The sequence below is a fragment of the Gouania willdenowi genome, chromosome 17, assembly GCF_900634775.1.
Source record: "Gouania willdenowi chromosome 17, fGouWil2.1, whole genome shotgun sequence".
NCBI classification, from domain to species: Eukaryota; Metazoa; Chordata; class Actinopteri; order Blenniiformes; family Gobiesocidae; genus Gouania; species Gouania willdenowi.
This window is the reverse complement of record NC_041060.1, coordinates 22,182,741-22,202,032: the sequence shown is the minus strand read 5'-3', so window position 1 is coordinate 22,202,032 and position 19,292 is coordinate 22,182,741. Positions and strand designations below refer to the sequence as shown.

At 39.1% G+C, this 19,292-nt stretch overlaps 1 protein-coding gene across 1 annotated transcript in view; it reads left to right on the top strand.

Moving 5' to 3' along the window:
• The first annotated feature begins 7,539 nt into the window (after positions 1-7,539).
• LOC114479648 (phosphatidate phosphatase LPIN2-like) overlaps positions 7,540-19,292 on the top strand; it is a 16,493-nt gene continuing 4,740 nt past the window's right edge. The window contains 16 exon segments of the mRNA XM_028473424.1: positions 7,540-7,913; positions 11,067-11,162; positions 11,390-11,697; positions 11,772-11,879; positions 12,641-12,767; positions 14,785-14,919; positions 14,921-15,059; positions 15,062-15,094; positions 15,097-15,132; positions 15,315-15,414; positions 15,553-15,737; positions 16,394-16,487; positions 16,562-16,631; positions 16,702-16,794; positions 18,203-18,285; positions 18,377-18,530. Of these exon segments, the coding sequence (XP_028329225.1) occupies positions 7,722-7,913; positions 11,067-11,162; positions 11,390-11,697; positions 11,772-11,879; positions 12,641-12,767; positions 14,785-14,919; positions 14,921-15,059; positions 15,062-15,094; positions 15,097-15,132; positions 15,315-15,414; positions 15,553-15,737; positions 16,394-16,487; positions 16,562-16,631; positions 16,702-16,794; positions 18,203-18,285; positions 18,377-18,530 (1,953 nt within the window). The 5' untranslated portion in view covers positions 7,540-7,721.

Sequence of the window (19,292 nt, the reverse complement as noted above, 5' to 3'; positions counted from 1 at the left end):
CCTCACAACAATTTCTGTATTTATCTGCAGTTTATTGGACTTTAACCTGTCATCACATGTCCATAGTGTAATGAACAGCTAAAGGAAGAACCAGAGCGTCCCCACCTTTTGATTAGTCATGCGCAATAATAAGCGTGCACAGCCGTGGTTGCACAGTACACGTGACTAAAGTGCGTCCTGCAGTGTAGTACTGCTGTTGTTATCAGGAGAAGCCACTGTGTGTCTGTACGCAGGAACGAGCTGCTTCTTATCAGCCGTGCACCGCTACCTTCAGGGGGGCCTTCTGATTGGCCGAACCCCACCCCCCCCTCCGTTCTTTGTGTCCTGTCAGCTGACTGGATGAGAACAAGAGGACATCCTGCCAAGTATTACCCAAAGCGAAAGGATGACAAAGTTTATAACCATGTTACACAACTGCTTACACCCCCAGATAGTGTATCAGTGTTCGCCTGTTACGGTGATTAGCAGGACTGTGTTACAGATTACATAGACTAGAGGATGGCACTGGGATGTTATTGTAGTTTAGTGAAACAGGAGACCATCAGCCCTGGTTCATGAAGAAACAGAGGTCTTGGGGTAACACAGAGTTCCTGAGAAGCAACACAGACCCCAGCAAGCAGGATGAGTCCTCGTCTCTGAGGTCATCTTGGACTGTGGTGAGTCACGGCTGAAGCAGACTTTGTTGAATCACATGGTAGAGACTGTCGTACTGAACCCTGAGCCTCAAAGACTGTTGTCTTACCGTGACGTTCGACTGATGTCTTACTGTAATCTGAGTTACATTATTGGTGTGGCTGTTGATTGAGCGTTCACGTTATTTGCGGTCCTTCATCTGGCAGAACTTTGACACTTGTTGACTGAACCTTCAAGTAAGTTATGGTTTTGAAGTAACAGAAAAAACTATTTGAAATTTTGTCATTTTTCTGAGAAATATAACCAAGAGCCACCATTGTTTGAACTTTAATCTTTAACAGCTAAAGATGTTTCACATACCACTGTTTTAAACAAACAAAGTGGACAGGTGTAAACTAAATTCAAAGATCAGTTTAGATAGAGGTGTAAAGAGTACTGATATATTCTACTCAAGTAGACGTACTGTTACTTGATTAAAATTGTACTCAAGTACAAGTAAGTCATACATAAAATACTCAAGTACAAGTAAAAAGTAGCTTAATTAAATAGTACTCAAAGTAAAAGTTACTAGACACTTAAACCCCCACATTTATTTTTGATAATGAATCTTGTAACAGTTTCCTCACATACAGTAAACATCTCATGTATAAACTTAGAAAGGAAGAGACCAAATCTTGCACAATTTGAACTTCATTTATTTTCCACAAAGGCATCTGTATAAAATAAAAGTTTTTTCAAAATGTACAATTCTTTTAAAAATAAATTGACACCAGTTAGTGCAGCAGACTAGTAAAAAAAATAAATATTAATTTTGGTATAAAAGCATGAAATTTGGCACAGATACTCTCTAAAAAGGCCTTGGCCACTCAAAATTTCAATATAGCAGCCAATTTTCAAGATAGTCGCTACTGCTATTCATTGGTTTTTATATAAGGTATTCAACAGTGATCCAAGCATAACATTTGATATAAATACTCTCTAAAGGACATTATAATGGAAAAAGATGCTTGTCCCAAATTCAAGATGGCCGCCATTTTTAAAGATGGCCAACGTTCCTGTAGAATATTGATTATTTCAATTGTTTAAATGGTGATGCAAGCATAAAATTAGGCAGCAATACTCTTCAAGGAACACTCGTTTGGAAAAAGGTTTGTGCCACTCAAAAATTCAGGATGTCGACCATTTTCAAGATGGCGGCCATTTCTGTGAAATAGTCATAATGTCTGCTTTGTCTGCCTCCTCTCCTTTGACCTGTCCGGCTTAGTTAAACTTCCCAGGGATATAAAATCCCTGCCGGCATAGTTCCCAGGTTCATTAGAGTACACAAGCCTCTCCACCACGGCAAGGTGCAGTTCACAGAGAGGGCGGGCCACTGTTAGAAAAAGGAAGTGGCCAGTAAAACCAGAAGTCATTGCTTTTAACTGTACAACTGACTGTGACCTGAGTTCCTTTGGTCCTCATGTGAAAACAAGTTTCACAAACCTTGGCTCTAAGCTAGATGACACCCTCACTGTTGATGGCCAGATCAGAACTGTTGTCCAATCAAGCTTTTTAATTTACAGAAACTGGCCAAAATCAGACCAATGCTTACTCGGCAGCATTTTGAGACAGTGATCCATGCTTTTATTACCTCTTGACTGGACTACTGTAACTCACTGTATGTGGGGATTAGTAAATCCTCCATCTCTCGTCTCCCTCTGTCCTAAACACTTTACACTGGCTGCCAGTTCATTTTAGGATTGATTTTAAACTCCTTTTATTTTTTTTTAAACCATTGCATGGTAAATACCTGTCAGACCTTCTTCCCCCCTATGTCCCTGCTCGGGCTCTGAGATCAGCCAACCAGTGTCTTGTAAGGGTGCCAGACAGTAGAAAAAAAGCTCAGAGGCGACCAAGCTTTTGCAGTTGATGGTCCGAAGCTGTGAAACGCACTGCCACTTCAGAGAGGCTTCATCTCTGTCTGTTTTTAAATCTCTTTTAAAAGCGCATCTTTTTACTTTGGCGTATGGTTTTTAAATTGCATTGATTTTATGTACACTGTTATTTTATATTTTGTTTTGTTATATTGTTTGTCCTGTAGTTTATGCACTTTTGTACAGCACTTAGTCCCCCTTTTTTTGGGTTTTTAAAGTACTTTATTAATAAAGTTGGATTGGATTAGAGGCACTCACTCCGCCTGGTAAATTACATGTAATCTGGGTATTCACTCACTGAATTTCACTCCAGACACGTGCATTGAATGTTTCTGCAAAGGCGGTAGGATTTCCTGTCACATGAGTTTCTCCTCAGGGAGGTAATAAAGACACGTCTGATTGCAGAAAGGGTGGGCTGCTGTTTTTCTGGGCCTCCGGGCTGCGTTTCATTCACAGATGTTTCATCACTCAACCGGTGGTGAAGCTCGTGTACGCTGCCAGCCAGGTGTAAGCCTGCGGCCTCTTCCTTGTGAATGTCATCTAGGAAATCTGCTCGTCACAAGGGAAGCAGCTCCTGTTTCAGATTGAAAAAAAAAGTGCCATGAGTTGATCTTGATCAAAGACTTGTTTGCATCTGTGAACAACTTGCGTGTTGAGTCTTGTCCCGTGCAGCACAGAGGTTGTTGTTGGGGCGTGTGAAAAGCAGGAGAAATGAATGTATTCACATCTGCGTGAGGCCGGATACAATAGATCAGCGGCTGGAGCTGTTTATGTTGGTTACGATCAAAGATCACACATTACTCACTTTGTTTATGTGATATAATGATGTAAATTGGACCTCTGAGACCTGTTTGCCTGTTAGCGGCATGATCCTGTGCATTTTTATTTTTCATTTTGAAGGGACCACGTAGACTGTGTTTCTGAGTCAATGGCATAGAAATAATAAAGAGAAAGGCGATGACCCCGCGAGAACAACTCCTCTTCTGCCGGTACTGTTAAGTCTGAAGGGCTACCAGTTAGAAAAGCACTTCTTAAATACACGATTTTCACAGTTTCACTTTAATTAGAGGTTAATATAAATAAGGAAGGCAAGCAGTAACTTAAAAAAGTGGGAAATGTTTAAGAATTGCTTTATTTCTCCAACTGTTTCAGTTTCATTATATTTTATAGAAAATCCACCTTGCTTTTTAAAAAAAAAAATATCTTATGTAGCATATTATATATATGTAACACACCAGTGACCATACACCTGATCTGTAACATTTAAAAATTTCTGTCACAATGTTTCAGAGAAAATAAGTATTTAAAGATGGTTAATTTAATGCTAAAACTTTATCAGGAATATTTACTGCTAATACTACTAACTACATCTCTATTATGCATTTGTATTTGTGAGTTTAAATCCTGGAAAGTAAATCAGATTTTAGATGGAGCTCATTGGTAGGGCTCCTGAGGACACCTCACATGGTCCATTGAGGCTACCTGTTGCCCACGCGCATTGTGTTGGGTGACCCTGCTCTGGACTAACTGCACACAGTAACCAGCTTCTGTCAAATTTAACTTTAATTGTTAGTAAAATCAAAAAATCACAATCTTTTATTATATATTATTTTATCACTTTAATATTTAACATTTTAGCATATAGCAAAATTTCACAAATTAGTTATTTTATTGTCATAAACCACATTTATTTTTATTTTTCCTCTGCCCCATCTTTGATGAGTGTTCATATTAAAATACATATTCCACTACCATAGCTATTTGAAATGGAAGATTTTCCCTCAATCTCTTTCTCAACTTAGTTGCGAGAAATCTAAATGAGCTGAGAACTATTGGCTTCAAGCACAGGTTCTTAACTAATGGCACTTGATCCTAAAGTCACACTGTAACTAATTTAGGGACAAAACACTGTTCAAAGGCTTGTCCTAATTTGGGCCATGGCTGGTTATTTAGGGGCTAATCTAGCCCTGAAGCAAACCACTTAAGAAGCAGTGGTTTAAAGGAAAAGTTTAGTGTTTTTTTTTACTGTAGAGCTGCATGATGACACCATTATTGGATTCTGGTGTGTTGAAGCACAGAAAATATGCAGGACAGACGCTCTCCAGGACTGGACTTTGGCAGCCCTGATGTAAATGATTTATATTCTCTATCAGAATAAAAACACCTTTTCTATTGTTGTTTTCCTGCTCTCACATCTGTCCTGTGAACCAAAGGTCGGTGTGTGAGCGGAGCGTTCCAGGTTGCATAAAACCAGGAAAGTTTTTAGCTGAACTACACCCTGACCTCCACACAACCATGTTTACTGAGCTAATCTTTAGAGTCTGTGACCACTGCAAGCGTTTAACCTTAGTGTTCAGAGCAATGTGGTGTTTTTAAGGTTTTCTGTTACTGATGGAGCAGGTGGAGATGTAATAACTTTATATATTTACATATATATATATATATATATATATATATATATTATCCAGCAACTCCTTTACATGTGTAACATTAGGCAAGCATACAAAGATATGGTCCAGATATTGTTGTTCTGGTAAATTTTCTTAAAGGGATCCTCCACTGTTTTTACAAATGTGTCCTAAAACTTTTGAAATGTCCTTAGAAGATTTATGCCAAAGAAAACACATATTTTGCACCATATTTGTTTTATTAACATATAAAAAAGGGACTACTTTATTATTTGAGAGCCTGTGCGCCACCATGTAAATGGCCCCTTTGATTCCATTGAGTTCTATAGGAGGTGAAGTATTCAGGATCATTCAGCAGCTTTTTCAGTCAAAATGACAACTTGTGCTGCTTTGAGTTGCTCTAAAAATCAGTAAACGGTAAAAAAAAGTTGATGTAAACCTCTTTTGTTAACCAAAATTTGATAAATAAAATCCGTGACCCGAAATAGATCTGTGACAGCAGGGGGCGACAGTTCCAACTCTGCTGTTTCATCGACGCCATGAAGAAGAGAAAAAGAGCTCCATGAATGTAAATTCAGGCAACCAGGATCCACTGCTGATCATTAATGCTGACCCAAGTTGAATATGTTTGCTGTAAAGAACTGGTGTTTTTGTCAGAAATGATTGAAGGTTTGGTTTATTGGTTTAAGTCTGGATTTTTTGCTCCTCTTCTCTTCTTCATGACGTATATGAAACAGCAGAGTTAAAACTGTCGCCCCCTGTAGTCACAGATGTTACCTTGCTGAGTCTTCCTTTTTCCTCTTGCTTTACCATGTAACCGTTGTGCCAAAAGCCACGTTGGAGACTTTTGCTTGAATGTAATGCCGTGGGACTGTCCACTGCCACCTGGTGCATTTTTTCTCCAGGGGGGGCTACCATTTAAAAACAGACATACACCAAAAACAGGGTTTGTACAGCTTTGAACAAATAATTAAAGAAAATTATAGTCACAGAACAGAACAGAAACATGGGGGTGACAAAGGAAGTGGTAAATGAACAGACATAATTTAAGACCTGACAATATACTGTATAATTTACGACCTAGTTTACACAATATGGACATATTCAAAATTTGAAAATCATCAAATTTAGTTTGTTCCTACTTTGTTCCTGTTTCTTTGCCTTTTCTGAAGTTTGTTTGTTTGTTCCTTTTGTTTTCACTCTTTTTATCGTCTCACGGCTTCACCTGTCAATCAGCCACTTTATGACGGACCGTCAGCCCCTCCCATGGCGGGAGGGTGATGGTGTGTAACTAAGCTGCTGCAGCCACAGACTGTCTCTGGGCGCAGACTGTCTATAGACTCATATTGAAGAGGAGTTACTGCGTGTGTACAAAACTCTTAACGAGAGTGAATGGTAATAGATCAGTATAAACATGTCACCAATCAGACACAGATGAACGAAACAACTTTACTTATAATCGTTATTTATGTAATATTTATTCTGATTATCTAAATATACAGATAGAGATGGCCCAATACAACTTTTTCATTTCTGATACGATACCGATATTGCAGCCTTGCGTATCGGCCGATGCCGATATTGATCCAATATCTAGTCTTGAGACCAAATTTTAAAGGTCTCGGTCTCGTCTCGGACTCAGGATTTTCCCTCAAGACCGTTCGAAGACTTGATCTCGGGCAAGTCTTGGTCTCGGATTGTGTGGTCTTGAACACAACACTAACAATGTCAACATGAATTATACATACTTTTTTCTTTCTCCAATTGGTTACATAATTCTTAACCTTCAACATAAGATCTACAGTATTCTACAAATAAAAAATAAAATAAAAACAATTGGAATATCTGGAAATGTGAATTTGATATTTGTTTTCAGGCTAATATTGGATCGATATCGGATCGGGACACCCCTAAATACAGATATACATTTTTTTGTAGTATTTTTCCACAATGTAAACAGACCTGTTACTCCCACAATAAACCATTTCTTTAGCTATCCATATGTGCGTCATATCCTGTCCAAAATGGCAGCGCTCCATAGTTTATGCCCCAAGGTATAAAATCAAGTTCTTTTAATGTGTTTTTTTTTTTTAATGAAAAGGTGCACATATTATGTTTATTGGTAATACATTAAACACATTTTTGTTTTATACATTTCCACTAAAGGTACTCTCTAATGTGTTAAAATGTTGTTTTTAATATCTTGATAGTTCTCTGTTCTTTACTTTATTGTAAACATCTAAATTCTTTTCTACTCAACCACCGCCACAAAAACTAGGACAGTTTATTTTAACTAAAAATTAAGTTGTTTGCTTTGAAAATGGCCAATTCCCAAACTTTTTAGGGCAAATGTTGATCTTGAATTGAGCATGCCGTGTGGAGTTTTGAGTGTAAACAGCAGTATGTTGCTCTCAGGGTAAAGGGACAGAGCGGTTCAGTCTCTGGCTGAGCTTGTCTCATTGTTTGACGTCTTGTGCTCTGATGTGGGACAGTGGCGACTGGCCAGCGATAGTGTAACAGCCTGGTGCTCTGGCGGCCTGTATGCAGGTCAGCAGACAGCATGGGGGGGCGGGGCCTGTACTTGAAAGCAAATGTCAAATGAGGCTGAACTGTGCGAGGAGCAGAAAGACGTTCCTGAAAGAGTAGAGAGAGAAGCAGGGAGCAGCATAGGAAATGGAAGTAATCATTTATAGTCCTGAAGTGGCCTTTCCTTCCTAATGATCCACTCTCTCACCCTCCCCTCTTGTCTCTCCTCCAAACAGACACTATGAACTATGTTGGGCAGCTGGCTGGCCAGGTTCTTGGCACCGTCAAGGAACTGTACACAGGCATTAACCAGGCTACACTGTCGGGATGCATCGACGTGGTGGTGGTTCATCAGAAAGACGGCACGTACCAGTGCTCGCCGTTCCACGTGCGATTTGGCAAACTGGGTGTACTGCGCTCCAAGGAGAAAGTGGTGAGTGGTTCCTACTGAGATATTCTAACATAACCAAGCTTTGAACTGTTTGCTGCAGGAGAGTGGAGCTATATATAGCTAATCATGAGGGAGTGCAGGATTTAAAATCCATGTACACGTCTGTGGTTTACTTCACACCTCCTTCTTCATCTAAACATTATATTTAGTTAAGACATTACTAACTAGTAGGATGATTTCTTGAAAACACATAGCGTCATAACAAAAGTGCCTCTATCATTTTTTTTAGTTATTTTGAAGTAAAAAAAAACACAAAAAACAGTTGCATTTTTACACCTAACATGAATTTGGCATAAAATTTTAAGATGGCAAAAAAAATGGCTCAGGTTATTTTCTTATTAAGGGGGACGATGAGATTCTTTGGTTGTCAGACTGGAACAAAGGAAAATACTGAGCAGGGATTATGATCAATTTTGTTGATCTTGATTTTACTTTGGATAAGATAACATCAGACTAAAGACCAATGTGTTTGCATGTTGCCAGATATATATTGCTAGTTAACCCTTATACCTGTTGAAAATAAGATTTGAAAATCTTTATTTAACATTACATTACCTAAACTCTCAATTAATCTATTATTGTCTATTATTCAAAAATGAGACTGAATTAAGAGCTTAATTTTAGTTTTTAACAATTTGTTTGGCTAACTGACTGAAGTTGATAATAGAAAATATTTGATAGCAAGTTCAATAGCCCACGTGTTGCCAGGCCTTAGTGAGATATCACCACTTTAGTTCCTTTTACTGTTATCTATAAACAACAAAGGTGGCTTCTTCTCTGGCAGTTCATGTTGGTTGAGAATCAGCTGCTGTATGTTAAGGGCTCACCTCTCGTTGGAGAACAACTCCCGTGTTTTGGTTTCAGCAAATGTAGAGCCACTGAATGTGAAGGCAGGAAAGTAATACAAATGAAAGCTACATTATCTGGGAAAAATGAAGGACTGAAGTTGAACTGAGGTGAAACATCACTGGAGATCCTGTAACGTTTCCATGTGGGGAAAAACCTCATTCTCCTGCTCTCAGTAATGATATGCGAGTGACCAACATCGTTTTAAACACACCACTGGAATGCTGATGAACTCGAATGAATGAGGCGTTTCCATGGAAACAACTCGACAACTTGAATGTGTGGGCGAGAAAGAAAAACACAAAGAAGCCCTCAGCGAGGGCTTGTTGTATAACTAGCGTGTCTTCTAAACCAGTGGTTTTGAACTGGTCTGCCCCCAAAAGGTTTGTCAATGACAAGCTGTGAGCCAAACTAAATATTAGTATATTCATATAGTTATAAGATGGTGCAGTTTCAACCAGAATGTAACTGTAGACAAAATGTGATAAATGAGTTTATAGTAAAACACAAATGTCCTACAGCTAATGACGCTAAAAGGGGATGTTTAAATAAACTGCTGTTTTTATCCATGACAAAAAATTTAATGGAAAAATTATAAGACAAAAGAATGCAAAAATATTGACTTAATATTCTTATCAATATAGAATTAAGTATAATTGTTACTTCATAGATTGTAATAAAAAGGTTGTGCTTTGTAAATGTACCTAATTATAGATTTACTCTACAATTACAATTGCCTTCACAATAAAAGCATAGAAGCACCTTTTTTGAATCCAGGCAATAGCTTGTAATTCACATCAATATTTTCTATTACGCAATATAGAATAAGACAATAACATTGGTAATAATTTAGCTTTATGTAAACCTATTTTTCTGCATTCCCTGTTGACTCCTCTTAGAGGCTCCTGTACCAAAACAAGCCACGCTACACATCTCACGTACACATGTTGCTCCTCACAGAGACACATGTTGATGTTGGTCAGCTGATGTTAATATAAAGTGGCTGTGTAGAATTTTGCACCCAGTGACTTTAAACCAGAATTGTCATTCTGGTAAAAACTGTTGACTCTTTCTCTCAATATACCTCCCCTTTCCCAATCCATTCTTAAATCTGAGATGTGACCATTAGGATTCAAACTCACAACTTTTCACTTTGAAGCAGTAATGGAAAGTTTCCTTCAGTTTAGTGGTTCAAACATGAGCTTCTTTGCTCACCTTGATTATAAATTGGACCCTGTAAATTCTGATGGTTTAAGAATAATCAGAAAACAAAGATTTAGTTTTTCAAATGTCATCTTGGACATTATTATTGTCGTTGCCATTATTTTTGTCATGATGCGCATAATTTAGTGTGGTTTAAGCATCCCTGACATTGACAGGGATGCTTTGCCTAAATTGTCATGTTTGTGACTACATTTCTTTTTTCTTTTAACTGTTTATATACTGTTTGTATTTTATTCTTTTTAATCTTGTTTCATGTTTTCTTAATGCGTTGCTGCCGTTTTTTGTCTGTTTTCTTATGCATAAATGCACAAATGTACTTATAATCCAACAATAAGGGGGACTTTAGGAGTGTAATTTAGGAGAACACGGTTACACTAATGCATTTGGATTCAAGATGAGCATCTGGATCCATCGTCTGTAGTCGTTTTAAATTTCCTGCAAACCTCAGGTGAACCCACACGTCTGTTGATCAAAGCAGTTTCCTCTTCATTGCTTACTAACTTTAACTCATTTGGGGCTAATTATTGAGCAGACACCCAGTTATATTTTCCTTCATAGCAATGGGAAGACTTTGAAACACACATCTGTAGGAAGCGGAGAAGCTTCCTGATCAGCAGGAGGAAAATTACAACCTCTGCACTGGAACAACTGAAGCATGTGTGACAGGTTTCAGGTCGCGGGGCGTAGAGCTGCAGCTACACACGTCTGGCTCTGTCCGCCTGAGGTGTCTCGTTTCTGAATGGCAGTCGGTCCACTGGGAGCATTCCTGGCAGACATGAATGCCTCTGAAAGTGATCCTCAGAGGGTTATTAGATAGTCTAAAGCAGCGTGAGGAAGATGATCAAAATCAGGCACAAAACGGGGTTTGAAACCGATCAATTTGAGTTTAGCCAATGAATTGTTCCGCTGACTTCTAACCCCAGCATTTACTGCATTACTTTGTCTGTTTGTTCCCCTGAAAAGAACTTCTCATGGTGTTTAAAGCACAAAGGGGACTTTGTGAGTGGATAATGATAATCTGGCTTCACTTTAATCTTCTGCCAAATCTTTTTTTTTTCTTCTCAGATCGACATTGAAGTGAATGGGGAGCCTGTGGAGCTGCAAATGAAGCTTGGTGACAACGGAGAAGCCTTTTTCGTACAGGAGGCAGAGCAGCTGAATGTAAGCAAGACTTTAGCTTCACATTCAGAAGCATTGATCTATCCAAAAAGGATAGACCATGTCATAAATTTGAAAAAAGACATATATTCATATTTCTTTTAATTCAGTTTCTTGATATGACATGTGACAGTGTGGATTTGGATGCTTGTGTTGGTCTAATATCATATTTAAATAGACAAAATGACACTGATTCCCTGTCCTAAGACACACGTGTTTCCTGTCAGCAGATCGTCCCTGCTCACCTGGCCACCTCCCCCATCCCCACTGACAGCCACCTCTTCTGGATCTCCGACGAGGAAGACCCAGCTGACCAAGAAGATCCTCCCGCTCCATACACCACGGCCACCAAGAAGAAGAAAAGACGGCGAAAGAAGCACAAAGGAGACCCGCGCCGAGAGGAGCTGACTCCGCCTGTGTCCGCCGGCAACGGTAACGGTGCTCATGCACCAGCTGCTGAAACCGCTGCTACGCAAAGTGAGGAGATCTTTGAGATGGAACTGAGCTCAGCTGAAGAGACTGTAGCACACGTGTCAAGGTGCGTTCAGGATCACTGCTTGGTGCTAAATATCAAGCTTAAATTTACAATTGTTGTCTTTTTTTTATTTTCAGGTCACCTTCAGTCACCACAATCCGCGATATTGATCCTAAGTTACCTGCTGCTCGATGCAGCCTGGATGGTTACCCCCTCTCTGATGGGGACTTGGCCAATGCTGACAGGTGAGCACTTGCATATACACTGAACAAAAATATGAATGCAGCACAGAGAAAATTCATCCCACCTCTGCAATAATCATGCTTTTTAATCAGCATCTTGATATGCTGCACCTGTGAGGTGGGATGGATTATCTCTGCAAAGGAGAAATGCTCACTAACACAGATTTAGACACATTTGTGAACAATATTTGTGAGAAATAGGTCTTTTGTGTATATAGAAAATGTTTTCGATTTTTGAGTTCAGCTCATGAAAAATGGGAGCAAAAACAAAAGTGCTGCATATATATTACCGCATTTTCCGATAATTTCTAAATTTATCTGAACATAGTCGTGTGTGTTTCAAAGGCAATTCAACATATATTATGATTTTACGTGGCACAATTTGATTTGTTTTACTTGGTGGAACCGAGTCATTTCACTGAATTCTCGAGAACGTGGTATGTACTAGTCGGCGCGGGCCACGAGCCTGGCTGTAGTTCATCAGAACTTGTTTTTACTCTGTTAAAGGTATCATTAAAGGGGACAGCTTTTCTTAGAACCGTTTAAGATAGTAATTTTACATTCTGATGTGATAATATTTGTTATGTATTCCTCTTAGATTTAGACATTTAGGAAAAGGTTGTGAGTTATAATGAGAACCAATCTGGCGGAGGATGTTGATGACTGTTTTTTGTTTTTTTTAAATATCAAACGTCCTCTTTAGCCTGCTCTGTTTCTTAATGTCTGTGTGTCCCTCATTGTTGTGTGCCTCTCTGTGTTGCTAGTCACAGCCTTTCTCAGGCGTACTCCTCAAAGAGCGACTCCGAGCTGATGGTGAGGCCTTCAGAGAGTTTGCTCCGAGCCGAGTCTCACATGCAGTGGACTTGGGGAGAGTTTCCAGAAACAACAAAGGTAAACTGCTCTGTTCCTCCCTCCAGGATCCTTTAGCTTTGTGATTGCATTCAAAAAGCATGAAATTTGAGGCCTTAAAAAAATTGGTATAATTTGCAGAATATTGGGGGAGATTAATTATTAAGGAGATTTATAGTGACAGGGACACTTTTTTGTATTTGTTAAATTTTGAACACATTTCCAACAAGTACTGTTTCGGAATTTTAAAGTTTGATAAAAGTACAAAAAAAATGGAACTGTTGACTGTTATTGTTGCTGTTTTTTTTTTTGTTTGTCAGTATGTCGTTTTTATTGTTGTAACTCAGTTGCAGCTTTTCAGGTCTCTTTAAAAGGATATTTTGATAGATTTAGTTAAACAGTAGATTTGGAATGTGAAGTAGAAATGCTTTGAATGGTAATAAACCGATTGTCTATTCAGGGTATTTAATTTAAAACCTCATTGGCCGCACAGCCAATCAGCGCTGGCTCAGGCTCACAGCTCACATCATGCAGCATGAACTTTTTTTTTTTACACAAACTGAACGCTTTGTTGGACATAAAGCGTGACGCCGTTGGGTTGGGGCGGGTTCTGAAAATAGAGGCAGCAGCTCAGGGCGGGCGGTGCGGGTAAGATTTTGCCATACTTTCTGGGCCACGCAGGTTGGAAAAATCCTGGCCCGCGCATCACTAATGCACGCTCACATCGTCCACGCCCCAGCCTGTACATGCAGCTCTATAGACAGGCTCCTGCAGCTCCAGTCTGACACACATGTAGCAGGATTCACGCCAGCTCCCGAGCTAGCAGCGGACTGTTGTCGGCACCTCTCCAGTCAAAAGGCGGAGGAATGCCAATGAAACGTGGACGGTTGGTGAGGAGTCGTACGAACGGCAGAATGTAGGTTAACAGGTTCCTCCGCGCCACAAACACAATGTTCTGACAGCTCCTAGGAAATTCAGGGATGTTCTTATTGGCTCTAAAGGCGGCATGAGCAGCGCATGGCCCTGAGCCTGAACAATGTTCTGCTCTCATGCTCCTGAGGGGATCACACAGCATACACGGCTGCACAAAGTTTTGAAAAAGTTTTGTGATGGGGAAACTTATCGAAAACATCGTTGTTTGCCGTTGTGCATTAAAACAAACAGGGCGTATGGAAAATACCAAATATTGTTGCATCCCTACTACACAGTGTCTCTTGAGTATTTTTTCATCGAGGACATTGACCAAGCATGAGTAACTTTCTATCTACGGTCATCATGACCCTTCAAAAATAACTTTTGGCTTTAAAGTAAAGCAATAGCAAAACAAAACAAAAAAAACTTTAGCTTTACTTCACAAAATTTGGCACTCAGAGGGTTATACATTTTAGGGGGGTTTGCCACCAGACCCCCTACAACACTTGCTCCAGTGGCACTGGCTCGCGTGCCTCGCGATCCCCTTATACTGTGAAAAATTGCTGGTGAGAACTTTGCTACACCTTTAGTTTTAAACATCATGTGGGAAATAGTGTGTTGTTTGTCATCTGCATCAGAGACTTTACTTCTTGCATGTAGACCAGAGGATTATGCTTTTATTCCGATAGGCAGTATAGGAAAGTGTGATCAGATATGGCATGACAACATTGTTTAGAGAACCTACTGTACAGCTGAAAGCTAAGCTGGCACGTCAGGTGCACTACACACAGACATGAAACCAGTACCAGCCCCTCCCGCCACTTTATGAGCACCCTGTTCTTTTGTAGCCTGACACATCACATTTCCTTACTCCAAACTTCACTAATTTAGAAATGCATTGGCTCTTTCCTCAGTTAAACTTTGAACTTTTAAACAGTGCTGTTTCAAGCCGCAGGGATTGTGCAACAGTCTCATGCTGTTTTTAATCACAGGGTAGGGTCTGTGTAATATGTGCTGTGTATTTGTTCCTACAATGCTTTGTGCAATGTGATTATTTGCAACTTATTATGTTTTTCTTTTTCTTTTTTGTGGAAAAAGCAGCTGCATTTCGCCATGTTAACTTCCTGTTCAATTGTGTAACTTCCAGGTCACCAAGAAGGAGAAACCAGAGCAGCTGAGAACGGTGACCATCACTTCGTCAGAGAGCACCCACTTTAAAGTCATCCTAAGCCCCGAATCCATAGAGAACCAACCGGAGGACATTAAAGGATGCATCGTCCACTTCTTCTACCTCCCCATCAGTGTGTACCGTTGTCAAACCCGAGCCGCGCACGCCCGTCAGCAGAGGGACGCCCGTCAGTGCTTTCTCACCCATCTGCACTGTCCCCTCTGATGAACCTGTGAACACTACAGAGACCGTGGATGTCTGCCGAGCAGCGTGTGCACCTCCACCCCCTCACCAGCCTACTGAGTGACTCACCTTCAAGGAAGAAAGGTAAGTTAGCTAGCAGGTGACGTGTTGAATGTATACAGTTGTATAATAATTATTAAGCTTCTTTGATCAGGATTTTATGGCTTCTGGTTGGAGGACCCCTCCATTGTTCCTGATCAATCAGAGCATCCTTGATCCCTGTTTATCAGTCTAAAGCTGGAAACTATTATTTCTTGTGAGTGCAGGCATCCAGAAGAAGAGCCAGCACCAAGCACCAGGGGATATCTACCTAGAGGACCTGAAAGAACTTGAACCTGACGTTGCCGCTCAATATTTTCCCAAGAGGTTTGCTAAGAATAAGCCTCCTAATTGTCCGATCTGTTAAAGTTAAAAATACAGCTAAAAACGTGCTCTACTTTAACCAACTGATCCACCATCCTAACCCTCGGAACACTCTGTTCTTATCATTGCTTGTTAAACCAGTGAGTCGGACGCAGCGAAGCACTGGATGGAGTCTGAGATCCGCCTCGAGTCCCAGTCTCCACAGTCTGTGGGCAGCGCGGCCGCTGACAGCGGGACGGAGTGTCTGTCTGACTCGGCCAGCGACCTCCCCGACGTCGCCCTCTCGCTGTGCGGAGGGTTGACGGAGAACGCTGGAATATCCAAAGGTAAAGGAGAGGCAGCATAAGTGCACAGTGTTGTGAGAAATGTTTTTGTCTCAGTTAAAAATACATTAATCTCTAACCATACGTTATAAATCAGTGGTTTCCAACGTTTTTCTGGTCGTGACCCCATTTTGATATCACAGACAATTTTTTTTAGAATTAGCTGTTGATCATGTTTGTTTTAAATGTGTTGTGTGTTATAAATTTTATTTAAATTTTTTTTATATTTGAAAAAGTATAAAATACATTTACTGTATGTATGCGCTACATCAAATGTAAATACAAATATAAAGAATTCACTGTTTTAACATAATTTACTTTTATATATATATATATATATAAATCATTGTTTTAATTCTCAAAAAAAAATTTAAGATTCATTAGTTTTCCTAATATTAAAAATTCATTTCTACATGAATTATACATCAGAAGAATACAGATTTTTACAGTTTCTTATTTGTTTGATACCTTAGAATTAATTTAATAATTTTACTTTATACAGTTTTACACATTTCACAAACAACGGAAAACTCTGAAATTGGTAAACAAAAAGTGAATGTTTGCGCGCACTCCCTAAATCGTGCCTTAGTTGCCCTCTGCTGGTGGGAAGTGTCTCTTACACTGCCGTTCTCTCCCTCCTCTCTGCTTTGTGTCTGAAGAAAGATTCATGGAGCACATCATATCCTACAATGAATTCTCAGAGAATCCTGCAATTATCGATAACCCCAACCTCGTAGTAAAGATAGGAAACAGGTACGCAGGATTTTTACATCTCATTGGAAACATTCATGGGATCACTGATCCTAAATCCCTCTTTGTGTTTCCAGATTTTATAACTGGACTCTCGCTGCGCCATTGATTCTGAGTATGCAGGTGTTCCAGAAGAACTTACCAAAGGTGATTAATGTGGGATACTGCAGAACTGCTTCTTTTAATGGATGAGCTGACCTTTATTTTCCTCTTGCAGGCTACGGAGGAGGCCTGGGTGAAGGAGAAAATGCCAAAGAAGTCCGGACGCTGGTGGTTCTGGCGAAAGAGGGCGGACAGTACGACAAAGCAGGTGTGCTTGCACTAACTGACCAAAGCCTTTCCCACTTGATAGGGAGCACCTGTGATTGGTCACCATTCCATAACACACGATCACAGACATGAATTCACGCCTTAAAAATTACTGAAATGTAACTGTTATGACCATGTGCACAGGCTGATTACACATTAATATATTCCTTGTGCCACGTCAGAATCAGAATCAGAATCAGAATCAGAATCATCTTTATTCGCCAAGTGTATGTTGTACACACGAGGAATTTGACTCGGTCAACTGTGCTCTCTCCAATAGTGAAAACAAAAATTTTTCAACAATAAACAATCAGCTAGAAAAGATGAAAATAAGTATAAACATAAGTATAAATATAAACAGTAGTTAGACTAGAATGTGCAAATAACAAGATGATAATAATAATAATAATAATAGTATAAAAAAAAAAAATAAAAAAAATAATAATAATTAAATAGATACAAAATAAAAATAAAAAAATAAGATAAAAGAAGGAAAATAATAGAAAAGAAAGATAATAATAAAATATAATAATAATAAAAGGAAAATAGTGCAGTAGAGCATTGATAAGTAGTGCATTAGAACATTTAAATTAAAGGTATGTACATGAACATTCTCAGTGTCAGATTGATCCAAGGTTGTTATGTTTGGTTCCAGGGTTTTTTCACAGAAACAGGTGTGACTGTTAATGACTGTAGTGGAATTTTTGAAATGTACTTATTAGAAGATCTCTGCTTTACAAAATACATTATTATGCACTATGTTTCTTTTATTAATTTAAAAAAATGGGACCATTTTACCTTTTTAGAGCCTGTGTTCCGCCATCTTGAAATCACGTGATTGGTGATGTCACATGGCACCACTGCCTGTAAACATCCTGTTGTTTTCTATTGGAGTGAAGCATTCAGCCTGCTTTTTAGATCATTTAGCACCTCTTGTTTTACCGAAAAATCTATGACTGCAGACAGTTCCAACTCTGCTGTTTGGTAGTAGACTATGAAGCAGAGAAGAAGAGCTCTCCTAAAGGACCTTTATTCTCTCTTAAACTGACACTCTGTTGGCTGAAGTTAGAGAGTAAGGGCTTTGGTTTTCTGGTCATGCAGAGAGAAAATCCAGGTGAAGGTTTCATTTTAATATGATTTGTATGTTTTAATGAGGGCGTGGTCAGGGAGTGCGCTCAGTTCTACCTTGGTTCAGATGTTCAAAGGAAACATGCACATACAACAATTTCTAGATTTATGCGTACGGCCTTTTCACACATGTACTGGCTTGTACAGTACATGATTTTCTGTCAGAGTTGTGTTGTTAAATTATAGATTCTGGAAAGAGACATAAAATGTGCACCTGTTTAAAGCTGTATGATCATTTTCTTTTTTTTAACCTCATTGTTTGTGGAATTTTATCCCATTAGTCGGACACGAAGCTTGACACCAAGGACGAATCCAACATGGAGGACGGTGAAGGTGTAGAATCTCAGGAGAAGCTTCCTCCACTGTACGTATCAACCCATTTAGGTTATTGGAAGTTCTTGGTTTCTCTATAACAACATTGTGACTTTGAATTAATTTCTTGTGTTGCATTAAAGGCCCAAAGCTGGAGACTCGTCCAGTGATGAGGAGGCCAAGGAGTTGGGCGCCGCTTCCTGTCAGGAGCGCCTGCAGCCTGTCGATGGTCTGCACCACCACAGCTCCAACTTGCACTCCTACAGGAAGTCTCTGCGCATCTCCTCTGATCAGATTGTAAGCACACCCACATTTATTTGTGTTTTTGATTCATTGATGTTACTTAAATTAAACAAATATATATTTGTGTGAAAAGTGTTAAATACACCTTAAGGCAGTGGTTCCCAACCTTTTTTTGGATCGTGACCCCATTTCGGTATCACAATTTTCTGACGACCCAAAATTTTTCTGTCTAGAATTTTTTTTTTATCATGTTTGTTGCAGTGTTACAAATACAGAATTAGTGACAAATTGTGCCAGCTCAGATATTTTGATTCTGCATTTTATTTAAACTAGATTTAAATTTCAGAAAGTGAAAGCATAGAATACAGTTGTTAAAGACTCTGTTGCGTTTTAATTTTATAATAAATTTAATAAGAATTTAATAATAAAAATATTTTAATTAGTGTTTTTTTTTTATTATTGATGACTAGACTTATTTAAATTCCAAGCGACCCCAAATGGGGTTACGTCTCCTAGGTTAAAAAAAAAAGAAAAAGTCTCTCTGTAAAGATATAGTAAAATTAACTATTGATGTAAGCATTTATTACTAATTCAATTTGAGATATTTAATTCTTTTTTTTTAAACATGTTTTGTGACAGTATAAATGTCCTGACTTTTTTTGTCAGTTAATTTATATTTATATTTTATTTTTATTTTTACACCTACTAGGCTTCTGTTGTCTAGTGCCCTCTGCTGGCTATTTTTAACATTTATTTTTCAATGTGGTCACTAGGGGGCTCTAAATACCATTTAATGTTCAGTCATTGCATTGTGTC